This window comes from Podarcis cretensis, assembly GCF_951804945.1.
Source record: "Podarcis cretensis genome assembly, chromosome: 2".
Lineage (NCBI taxonomy): Eukaryota > Metazoa > Chordata > Lepidosauria > Squamata > Lacertidae > Podarcis > Podarcis cretensis.
In genome coordinates, this window is record NC_137171.1 from 72390133 (window position 1) to 72403038 (window position 12906).

The 12906-nt window shown below is 44.3% G+C and overlaps 1 protein-coding gene across 2 annotated transcripts in view; it reads left to right on the top strand.

Moving 5' to 3' along the window:
• Positions 1 to 12906, top strand: part of SEMA3B (semaphorin 3B) — a 71225-nt gene that overhangs the window by 25952 nt on the left and 32367 nt on the right. For both annotated transcript variants that reach the window (XM_079964424.1, XM_079964425.1), the window contains exon 2: positions 6514 to 6654. In XM_079964424.1, the coding sequence (XP_079820550.1) occupies positions 6567 to 6654 (88 nt within the window). In that variant the 5' untranslated portion in view covers positions 6514 to 6566. The remainder of the gene's footprint in view (positions 1 to 6513; positions 6655 to 12906) is intronic.

Here is a 12906-nt window from a genome sequence, read left to right on the forward strand (position 1 = left end):
TAAAAGGACCATAATATACATAGGTGCCAGGCAAGCCTCTCTAGGGAGGGCATTCCACAATGGGTGTGCCACCACTGAAAAGGTGCTATCCTTTGCACCTGCCAAACCTCATTTGCTGGGTGCTGCTGAAGAAGAGTCGCAGATGATCTCAAAGTCCAGGCAGGTCTAGATTGGAGGAGGTGATCCTTCAGGTAACGCGGCTAGTTGAAGGCCATTTTAGAATCCCGCTTTCTTGCTTTTATATACAGTGGTACCTTGGGTGCAGAACTTAATTCATTCTGGAGGTCCATTCTTAACCTGAAAATGTTCTTAACCTGAGGTACCACTTTAGCTAATGGGGCTTCCTGCTGCCGCCATGCCGCTGCCGCTGCACATTTTCTGTTCTCATCCTGAAGCAAAGTTCTTAACCCGAGATACTATTTCTGGGTTAGCGGAGTCTGTAACCTGAAGCGTCTGTAACCCGAGGTACCACTGTACTAGGCTACCAAGCTTTCTTCACCATGGACCACTTGAAAATTGCTGAAGGTCTTGATAGATTTTTCTGCCTGTTGTAGCAATTGTAATACCTTGTCCTAGGTGCTGTATGATTTTTAACTGTATTTTTACAGACAAATTGCAGACCACATGAACAAAGCTTGCAGACCACTTGTGGTCCATGGACCACAGTTCAGAAACCCCTGCACTAGGCAAAACTGGGGCTGTCTATAGCAAAACCTCCTCTCGGCTTTACATCATAGTTGAATTAACCCTAAACGTGTTAGACGTATATTGAACTGCACATTGTACTTGCATTATTCTGTTACTACCACACATTAGCATGATATTTAATTCCAGCAGTCAGCTCAACCATTCCAAAAGTATTTATGAAAACATTCCTCTTCCCAACCCACGCATTGCATTACAGAACTATCCACTTCTGTGACAGTGACAATGCAGAGCGACTGAATCTGCATAATCTCTTAATATTCTCAGATCAGAAACAGTTGCTGCAAAGGGATATACTAGATCAGAAGTAGTACAGAATAAGCCACAGAAACATCTCCCAGTGACGCTTATTTGTCCCAGTCTATTGATATGCAGAATGCATGGAGCTGCCAAGGTTTAGTCTGGCAAATGGAGATGTTGGAGGTGGCTGGGTGAGGGGTCTGTGCTAAGCATTGCCTTTTGGTATCTGCTAGAGATGGAAAGGAGATCCTTACAGGCTCCTGATCGGACCATCTGTACAGTGAGAAGTAGGTGGCAGGAATGCCGGCCTTGTGGTGCACCTTTAGATTGCAGCTCTGAAGCAATTTGTTCCAGCACTGGACCTACAATAGCCTCAGAGTTTAATAGAGCTTTTCCCAAGAACACAGACAGCTCTATTGCACTTAAAATCCCAGGAAGAAAAGACAGACACAAGTGCAATGAAGGGCTGATATGGGTTCAGAGAGCTTGCCTCTGCAGATGGAACAAATATGGAGCAGCTGAAGAAGGTGTGGCGTCCAAAGTCACTCATTGATGAAACCCTTCAGCAGTACATACACACACACAGGATATATTGACGTGCCCCCATAGGAAGCCACCTAACATCAGCTCAGGCTATTTGTTCATCTAGCTCAGTATTGTCAGCTCTGATAAGAAGCAGCTTTCTAAAGCCTCAGACTTTAGTCTTCCCAGTCACTGGTTCCTTGATCCCTTAAAAAAAATAAAATGTGGTGCCGGCAGTTGAACCTGTGATCCATGAAGAACATGGGTGCTCCATCACTATAGTCTCTCCCAGGAGGTGGAATAAGGAATAACAACAGCAGAATGTTTTCTGCAGGCCCAAGGTTGGCTGCCTCTGAGGCTTCTGAACTTCAGAAGGAAAGCATTAATGACCATTATGGCTCTGCTCTACCTTCAGGGTCAGTGGCAGTGATGCTTCTGAATACCACAGCCTTGGGTCCTGCTTTCTGGTTTCCCACAGGCATCTGGGTGGCCAATGTGAGAACAGGATGCTGGACTAGATGGGCCATTGATCAGGCTGCTGTAATGTTCTTTGGTATACCTTGGTAGGATGAAGAAGACTGAAGTCATGACGGGATGTAGGAGAGGAGTGTGCATTGGTTTGTGTGTCTGGGGGGAGAGACACTAGGCAGATAGGAGCAAAAAGAGAGGAAATCTATTTGAAAACGCTTGTGACTTGTAGCTTATACACTTAGAAGGTTTCCTGCTTCTGTAAAGTCTAGATATATTTGGGGGCAGAGTGATTTCCCCCTAATACATTAAGATAGATGTGGAGCAATTGCAGTTTATTTGTATCTGGTTTTGTTTTCATATTTATTTATTTAGCTGTTTGCGTCCAGGTCTACCCCACCCCTAGCGATTGTAAGGTAAGAGGTATCCTGGGCTACCAGCTGCAAAGAGCATCCCTGCTCATCTGTATTCTTCCTATTTATGGGGGGGGGGGAACTATGAAAAAATAATGCTAAAAATCTTGATTAGGTTGCTCTTAAATAGGAGTTGGAAGGAACCCTAAGGGCCATCTAGTCCAACCCTCTGCAATGCAATCTGATTAACAGAAGGGAACCACACCAGTTTTTAACATACGAAATGAAAGCAACATAATTTTGTTTAAGGCATAAAATGCCCCAAGGGTTCTTCTGCTTCTGAGTTAGGGTGCCCTATTTTGATGGATGATGCAGTTGTAATCATCCAAGTTGCATCTCCTTGAGGTGGGGTGAAATGTAGGGAAAAGATGGGGAGATGCACCAAAGTTAGCCTCAAATGTGCATAACAGCCCCTGAGATACTTTGACCTTGGTTGTCATGCCAACAGATAGCTCTTCTTCACTGAAAAGCCATATTCACCCTTAGGGATGGGTGGAGAATGAGTAGGTTATTTGTCTGGGTTTATGAGCTGCTCATCACAATAGGTTGCCAGATCCCTTTGTGTGAAGCTCAAATGCTTGGACATCAAGTGTCTCGGAGGCCTTGATGCCCTTCAGAGCAGCTTGCCCTGAATAGTTTCTCCACCCCCTCTAAACTTTCAACTGGGGCAGAATGTTAATGGCCCAATCCCTCCAGCTGGAAGCAGGTTAACAAAAGCAGCCAGTAACTTTTGCCTTCCCCAAAACTGAGGTACAGATCCTGGTGGAGGGGGTGGGGGAGACTCCTTGGTCAAAGGATTGGACAGTTCATTGATCCCAAATAAAGACCCAAGTTGGGTCGCTTGCCCTCTTTGCAAACACAAAAAAAGTTTATTATCTAGTAAGAAACGAATAGGTGTCAGTTGATTAGATTATTGATTGATTGATTGATTGATTGATTGATTGATTGACTGAATTTATATACAGTTAGATGCCGTTAAGTGGACATTCAGACTGTCACAGTTTCAGCAGGATTCAGTTACATGTTGGAAAATCCAGGCTGCACAATTGCAATTGATGGGGAGATCTTGCATAACACAACTCATTTCCTCTAAAGACCTAGTTTATTTGTTTTTGTAGCAATTGGGAAATCTTGCACAACACAACATGTTTCCCCTATAGACCTGGTTTATTTGTTTTTGTAGCAATAAAGAAAGTGACAGGAAAATGCACTGGGAAGTGTGGGATAACGCTTGCTTGATGCAACATCATTTAACCTTGGAGCAAACTAATCAGGATGAATGTTACATAAGTGCCCATAATCTCATTTATACGCCTGGGTGTCATAGTTTGCTGGAATATGAGATGTTGTTTCCTTTTGTTAGCAAAAACAAATCATAGTTGTTCATAGCATCTCCTTATCTGAATCATACTCTTTTTTTCTCTCAGGACAATATGCCTCTTTACCACAGTGGAAGCCCAACTGTCCTGTAGTTTTGCCTCACCCTTCTCCCCTCTCTCCGCACCCAGAGAAAAGCTGAATGGAGCATTTCATTCTTCATTCCTGCTTTGTCACCACATCCACTGTTGTTTGGGATGAGGAATGGTTTTCCTGCTCCCGTCTCCCTTTCATATAGAATCTGTACACAGAACCCTTTTATGCAGTATTGATGGGACTGCATGGGATGCTGAGTTGGCCGATGATCTTCCCACCCTTTCAGAGGCCATCAGGGGACATCTATGAACACAAACTTAAATGTCTGTAGATTCTGAAAGTAAAAGAAAAATCAAAGACAATATGGCTGGTGCTAAGCAAATGCACAACAGATTCCCAAAGCCACAAGTATGAGATCACTTCTTTATGTGGTGTGGCTATATTACAGTAGAAGCTGCTCTTCCTAGTTCCCTGTTGCCTACCCTGATGAGCTATAAGGAAGACTTAAGGCTGCAGCCCTAAACAGGTCTACTCAGGAGTAAGTCCCATTCAGTTCAATGGGGCTCTACTTCCAGGTAAGAGGGTTTAGGATTTAGCACTTGTTGTTTAGTGCACTGTAGCCATTTATTAGACCACACTTCCAATCTTATTAGTGTTTGACTGGAGGCTATGACCCTGTACTCACTTATCTTGGAGTAAACCACATGGAACTCAAGAGAGACTTTCTTCAGAGTGGTGTCATTCATTAACCTCAAAGCAGGTGTAATGCAGGTATCAGTTTAGAATGGAGGACTTAAAGACCCATTCACATTTATTTATTTTTAAAATTTGTATACTACCCTATACCTGTAGATCTCAGGGCAGTTCACAACATAAAATTGCAATATAAAAAACACAAAATGCATAATAAAAATAAGAACAAAAGGCCTGGTTGACTTTCAACCAGTCCATGACGGAGGCAAGACAGTGGGCCAGCACATCCACTGCCTCATCTGCAGATGCAAAGGAGAAGTGGAGATGTGTAGGGGATAAAATTGAACCCCAAGGAGCCCCACACAGGGCCAAAGAACACTCCCCAAGCAACACCTTCTGGACCCCTCCATCCAAGTAGGACCAGAACCACTGTAAATGCTGCCACCCACCCTTAACTCAGACATCCTCTCAGAGGAATACCATGGTTGATGGTATTGAAAGCCACTGAGAGGTCAAGGAGGACTAACAGGGGCACATTTTCCCTGTCTCTCTCCCGACAAGAGGTCATCGTACAGGGTGACCAAAGCAGTTTCTGTGCCAAAACCAGGCCAAAACCCTGACTGAAATGCACCTAGAAAATCAGTTTCCTCCAAGAGTGCCTGGATCTGGTCTGTGATCACCTACTCAAGAACCTTGCCCAGGAAAGGGAAATTAGCAGCTGGCTGGTAATTACTTAGATTTTCGGAATCCATTCAGTTTTCCAAACCATTTGCACATGAATCCTCTCACCAGATTATTATAGGAGTAGATTATGCATCCCATGTGATCAGCACCTCTGCAATCCTGTTGTCTCTTGACAGCAAATGACCAGTGCATATTCACATATGTTATCTTGGTGTGGGAAACATCTTATAACAAGGAAACATATTGTGTTTATAGGCATTGGGTGCCTTCTTAGATCAGTGCAGCACTAAGCACAAATTGCCGGGGGGGGGGCAGTTTAACGTTGCTGTTGCTGTTTTTGCTAGGAAACTCTGATGAAGTGAATCATAGTCCAGGAAAGCTTATACTGTAATACATTTGATAGGCTTTAAGGTGCCGCAAGATTCTGTTTTGTTTTGAAGTCAAGGACATCTTACTGCTATCCACTAGGAAAAGTAGTTCCCTACATTCTTATCACTGCTTTGACCATTTGATGGAGTGCCCAAACAGGGAAATTGTATTCTGTACCGAGATCTAAGTAGGACGCCATCTCTTCTATTGATGACCCTGACCCTGAGCCGCTGACAGTGTTCACACATTCAGTGCCAGCCCTGAGTTACTGTCTGTAAAATCCTGGTGCTGTTCATGTCATGGCCACATTAATGAATTAACTAATCAATACACCACTCACATACCAAAGTGGCTTTTAAGCAGTTTCTTAGCAGCCATTTTGGCATTCATATCCTTGCATAAGTCATTGATTCGCCACCAAAATATGACATGTAGTTCTGTGCTTAATGGTACCAAGAAGTACAGATCTGAAACCAGAAGGTCAGAAGTGCATCTTGAAAATTATGATTAGAAGGGGCATACCAGGGCTTTGGGCTGAGAGTTGCATAAAGTAGCTAAATAAAATACAGAAAAATAAGTTGTGCCAGCAGTTGTGGAAGTCCTCCCCACCCCACCCCCTAGTTGTATACCCACAGCAACCCTGTGAGGTAGATTAAGCGAAGAGATAATAACTGGCCCAAGGTTACCCAATAGCACCATGGCTGAGTGGGGATTAGAACCCAGGCCTCCAGGGCCATAGTCTAGCCTTCCAACCACTGTGCTACAGTGGCCTGCACCATGGTGGAGAACTTTGGCTGCATTTCTGGATGTGACCTGAGAAGCAGAAAGCCAGCAGGTGGGTCTGGGTGGAGATCAGTGCTGTCTAGATGGGTCTTTCCCTTTCCAAGGCAGGCTGAGGATTTCCCCTGCTCCTCCTTCTCCCGCTTATGCTGCAGGGGCTGGGGGGGGGGCTGCTGTTGTAACCCGATCTGGCAGACAATCTCACTCTTGCTTCTCCGCCTTTCAGCTGCCAGAGGTTCAGAGTCCAGCGCCTGCAGAGGAGAAGAGGCAGCTGCTGCTATGATCCAGGCACTGGTGCTCCTGTTGCTGGCTGGAAATGGAGCCTCGGCTACCAGCACCAATCCGCGTCTGAAGCTCTCCTTTCATAGTAAGGCGGACATCAAACCAACAGAAGGAATAGATGAGAAGTGTGTGTGTGTGTGTGTGTGTGTGTGTGTGTGCGTGTGTGTGTGCGTGCGTGTGCATGTGTAACATTTTCAGAGGAGGTGTGAACCAGGAATGGGTGTTACAGGGGATCTCTAGGGTTTTGAATGGGCAGTCCTCCATAGGTGATGGGGCCATCAATAGGATGTTATGGACAATGTATTTCCATACAGCAAAACTAAGAAAGACAAGTTTTGAGGTGGTAAGCAGAGAAGCAGAGTTTATGTTTGTGGAGGGAAGGGGTTGATGTGACAGCTACAAATATGTTATATTCTGAGCGTTTCCATCTTATGATGCCCAGCTTGCCACTCCTTCAGGGCTCTGCCTGCCTCCTATAACATAACAAGTGATATTTACAGAGACACACAAGGTCATGGAGAGGTGTGTATTATTATCCTGATGCTCCAAATTGTAGCTGGTGCACTCAGTGTCCAGGCTGTGCTAGGAGTAAGGAGGTGTGGGGCATTTAGAAAGGCACACTCTGTTACTATCAAACCAGGAAGAGTTCTGTTCTTCTAATAGTAAGATGAAAGTGGATCCTCTTCCTTTTCTTCTTCTTCTTCTTCTTCTTCTTCTTCTTCTTCTTCTTCTTCTTCCTCTTCCTCTTCCTCTTCTTCTTCTTCTTCTTCTTCTTCTTTTTCTTCACACTCGTGTGGCTAGAGACTCTGTTTCCTTAAGTTTGCAACACTGCCTCAGATTTATGTGCTGGTGTCATTGAGGTCTGGCTCTGATCCTATATGTTGTGGGGATATGTTTCTTTCAAGTTTAGGAAAGAGATGCATAAGGACTGCCTAATTATGAACACTTGGGGGGGGGGGGGGAGGGAAGCCAAAATAGAACATTTGTTCATGTCTGTATAACACCACAAATTAAGTGGCCGTGCTAACACTTTACAAGTTTTAAATGACCAGAAAGAATCTGATAAATATTTGATAATGGGGAACAGTACAAGTACGATACATTTTTTAAAAATAAAGGACTAGACCGATTATTGGCTAACAAACATATTAAAAGGCTGTTAACCAAAATACTCAGATTGTATAGCTTAGGAGTGGACTATTTCTCTGTGTGTTTTCATCTAGAACCCCTGTGATGCACCAATGGATTTTAATATATGAAGTAAGACAGCATGATCAGGATTTCTTAACATTAAGGCATATACATTAAACTTTAAGCAATCCTGAGCATGTACTCTTGCTTAAAAACATATAGAGTCCCTAGCTGAATGAAACAGGCATTTTTATTATGTATTTTCATTAGCGAAGGTTTAATGCTCTGATGGAATTGTTATGGCATATTTTAATTTCATGTGTGGATTTTCTATAGTTGCAAACCGCTTAGAAGCCATTTGGACATATATATGGTATACAAATTAATAATATTACTGTATTTTTCTGTGTGTAACACGACACCATGTATAAGACAACATTTCCCTTCTACTGCCGCAGCACCAGCTCTCACTTAGTATATTAACCCATGTATAAGGCAACCCTCTATTTATCACCAAAAAAATTCAGAAAAAAGGTTGTCTTGTACATGGAAAAATATGGTAATAATAATAGGTTAGCAGTCTGCAAGAATCACAGCAAGCAGCAAAAACTACTAGATAGTCAACAGCAAAATGGACTTGCAGCCTATTGGTGGAAGACAAAGTCCAACTTCCGCCACACACTCGTGCACACAGCTGTGGCCCTCAGAGTCTTTTCCAACTATACAATTCTATGATTCTGTGAAACATGCCCCATTCATTAGTCTGCTGGAAGTGATGAGCAGGGACTAAAATACCCTGTTAGTGTTTGAGAATGCTTCTTTTCAAGTATTTGGAAGTGTTTTAGCTATTAGATAGTCCGTTAGTATGATAAATAGACTCTCTGCTTATGTGAAATAAGATATAAAAGCATCTCTTGCTAAGAGGGGAAGAAATTATCTCACGCACTCAGAGATGATAACATAGAACGTTGCCCTGGAATGGAACGCAGAAAGTTGTCTAATTCATTTGCTTGATTTTTAAGGAAAAGCAGATCCGACAAATTGTTGAAACATCTAGTAATGAGGCTGTAAAATCATCATACCTTTGCTAGTTTCTGGGCCTACGCCGCATGCTTCACAATTTTCAAACATTTCCTTACAAATGCAAGGTGTCCTTCAATAAAGCATTAGATTCCTAGGATGTAGCAGATGACATGGTGCAGTACCATGGACACTGGGTACATTTTATTCTGGTGATGAATGGATTCTACCAAAGTGTTATCCTTTGGTAGGGTTCTTTTTGGCATCCGCTTTTACAACGACAAAGCAGCACTAATGCATTAAGAGCCAGACTAGACTAGTATCGGATTTTTCTACCACTGATGGCAGCAGTGTTGGTGGGGCACTAGTCGGAGTTGCTAGCACAGGTGCAGTCTTTAGGGAAATTTCCCCCAAAAGTTATTCTCTCTCTCAAACACGGCCACGCTTTCTTATCTTTTGGCAGCTGGCCAAACCTAATGACATGTTGGAACATCTCATCTTTTGAATGATTTCTAAAGTTGCTAGGCTGCAGCTTTAATTGCCGAGTTACCCCTTATGAAGTCAGTCCTTGAATGCTCATGGCCAAGTCCTTGCAACAGTGCGTCACATGGATTGTGAAGGAAAGGGGTGTTCTGCTTCTGAGAATAGAAGGGCACTGTGTTTGGCAGAGGTTGGGAACATGTGGCCATCTAGAAGTGGTTGGACTCCCAGCTCCCATCAGCCCCAGCCAGCATGACTAATGAGCAAGGATAATGGGAGCCATAGAGCAGCAATATATAAAGGGCCACACATTTCACATCCCTAGTGTTTGTGGGACAGGGAAAAAATGGAGAGCAGTTGGGTTGCTTTGAGGGAGTGATATGCAGGCACTCCTTTTGGAACATTCTGGAAGTGTTTGCTCTTACAGTGGTACTTCTGGTTACGTACTTAATTCATTCTGGAGGTCTGTTCTTAACCTGAAACTGTTCTTAACCTGAAGCACCACTTTAGCTAATGGGGCCTCCTGCTGCTGCCGCGCCGCCGGAGAACGATTTCTGTTCTCATCCTGAAGCAAAGTTCTTAACCCAAGGTATTATTTTGGGTTAGCAGAGTCTGTAACCTGAAGCGTATGTAACCTGAAGTGTATGTAACCCGAGGTACCACTGTATTCTTATTACTATTCTTATTGTTATCCTCATTTATGTGTTGCTTTCCACACACAAAAATCCTCAAAGCAACTTATAGTTTCGTAACATACACACAAAGCATCAATACATTTACAAGCAATGCATCAAGAAAGGCAATAAAAGCCAACTTTGATCTAAAAACAAAGTCACTCATGCAACAGTATTATAAAAAAGATCATTCCTACCCACCCAATTAAAGAATGTAAACAACAAACCAAATGGAAATCATACTGCGGTGTGACCCCAATGGAAAAACAAAGGCCTTGGTTAATGGGAGTTTCTGTGTAAAGGTAAAGGTAAAGGTACCCCTGCCCATACGGGCCAGTCTTGACAGACTCTGGGGTTGTGCGCCCATCTCACTTAAGAGGCCAGGGGCCAGCGCTGTCCGGAGACACTTCCGGGTCACGTGGCCAGCGTGACAAAGCTGCATCTGGCGAGCCAGAGCCGCACACGGAAACGCCGTTTACCTTCCCGCCGGTAAGCGGTCCCTATTTATCTACTTGCACCCGGAGGTGCTTTCAAACTGCTAGGTTGGCAGGCGCTGGGACCGAGCAGCGGGAGCGCACCCCGCCGCAGGGATTCGAACCGCCGACCTTTCAATCGGCAAGTCCTAGGCGCTGAGGCTTTAACCCACAGCGCCACCTGCGTCCCTAGTTTCTGTGTAGAAATGCCTAAAAACTGACAGCAATGACACCAGGCTTTTTTCCCTCTGGGGAGGGCAGTTGACAAACAGGACAGAAAACCATGGTAAAACCCATTTTCACATTACCACCCTCCTCAGAGGGGACACATTAGTGATTTTGGTGCAACCAAAAACAGGCAAAACTCACCAGACCTCCTTGATCCTTCAACACCCAAGCAGCAGTAACTGCAGTCATTAACCACTCACTGACCAGCACCATTCACCTCTTAAACAGCAGTGGGGAACCTCCAGATGACAGGGTTCATTAGGCCCAGCCAGGGTCTTAATCTTCCCCAAGAGACAGTTCCCTGCAAACTGTGTCCACCTGCCATCGTATGTGATGCCCGGTGTGCGGCAGATAAATATGCAGCTGCAAAGGAGCAATTGGGAGCTTAAAGTGCACTTCTTATTGTTCCTTGGCAAGCGGGGCAGACAGCAGTGACCCCCGCTGATGAATTCTGACAGGGACTGCCTTTGAAATTGTCTGTTTTGCAGGTGGGTTCGATCCAAACAGCTCCTGCAACTGAACAGTTTCCACCCGCAGACCAGCTTTGTGATCGTCTTTGTTGGAGTGCAGAGGGGAAATGTCTATTTTCAGGTGCAGTTTGAATCCAAATCACACCTGCAAATGAACAAAGCGAAGGCTGTCTGTCAGCACCACATAGACAATTGTTGTTGACAGCAAGCCCCTTTGATGTCAGACGGGTGGCCTGCCACATGTCCAAATTGCCCATGTGAGGTAGGAAGGTGAGGATCCAGCCCACCAGCCGGATAAATTTCCACACCCTCACCCTAAAATATCTAAAACTGGAGACTGGCATTTTTAGCATCAAAACAATATGAAAATAACTATGTGCTGCAGTTAAAAATATGCCAAACAGTGGAAAAGGCTATTTCTGCTTCCCAAGCAGACAAGACAAAGTTCTTTTCCTTCCGTCCTCTTTGACATCTTTATTTTCAACCTATTGTTTCATAAAAAGCCTCTACTGAATTTCCTATGAGTGACAGAGAAAGCAAGCTGGCCAACTTATCAGTTCACCAGAGATTAATGTGATTAAAAACCAATTCTCAAGAAGGTGCTAGATAAAGGGTTTCCTTGTCTCTCCCGGCCACACTCCTGCACTCCCTTTCCTCCTCTGTGTGCTCATTCCCTTTCTCTGCAGAATATGAGGAGGAGAGGTGAAATGTAAACATACAGGTAGAACACACAGGTGTGTGGCTGCCTGCCTTGCTGGCTAGCCAGGTGCAGACCCTTGTGTTTCTATGCAAAGAGAAGCAGATGTGTAGATTTTGAAGGTCACAGTCAATAAGCTCACCACAATTTCGATTTCACTTTAAATGAGCAATGCAGGGACATGAGAATGAAGCCTCCTTTCAAAGCAGGACCAACAACAGGAAAAGTCCATGGTAGCCTGATTTTTGCTCCTGTGAAGACTGTGCTCATTAGCTTCTTCTCTTACCAAACCCAGCACTTTGGTGTGGGCTCTGTGGCTTCATTGCACACGTGGAACTCCTTGATGGCAGAGACACTCCCATTCATTTCAGTGGAGGGACATGCAACCCATGGTTATTGTTGTAAGATTTTTTTATCCATCCTTCAGCATAAGCCCCAGGGGAGGCTACAACAATGTAAAAATACAATACAGTGGTACCTCGGGTTACAAACGCTTCAGGTTACAGATTCCACTAACCCAGAAATAGTACCTTGGGTTAAGAACTTTGCTTCAGGATGAGAACAGAAATCGCGCGGCGGCAGCAGGAGGCCACATTGGCTAAAGTGGTACCTCAGGTTAAGAACAGTTTCAGGTTAAGAACAGACCTCCAGAACGAATTAAGTTCTTAACCCGAGGTACCACTGTATTAAAATCAGTTAAAACAAGCTATAATCAAAAGAACGTGTCGTTTTTTGCCGTAAGCCTGTGTGCGAAGTCGGTGGCTGCCAGTGTTCATTCAAATATTTTGCAAAGGGGTGCCATATTTTGATATGATAACTTTGTCCACATCTGATACGCTATTCAGGGCATGCACCCTTATTGTCATTTTTTCAGATAAGGCCATACAGTGGTGCCTCGCAAGACGAAAAGAATCCGTTCTGCGATTCTCTTCGTCTAGCGGTTTTTTCGTCTTGCGAAGCAAGCCCATTGACGGCTTAGCGGATTAGCGCTATTAGCGGCTTTTAGCGGGTTATCAGCTTAGCGGATAAGTGGCTTAGCGGCTTAGAAAAAGGGGGGGGAGGGGGAAAAAGTCGGAAAAACTTGCAAGACATTTCGTCTTGCGAAGCAAGCCCATAGGGAAATTTGTTTTGCGAAGTGCCTCCAAAACGGAAAACCCTTTCGTC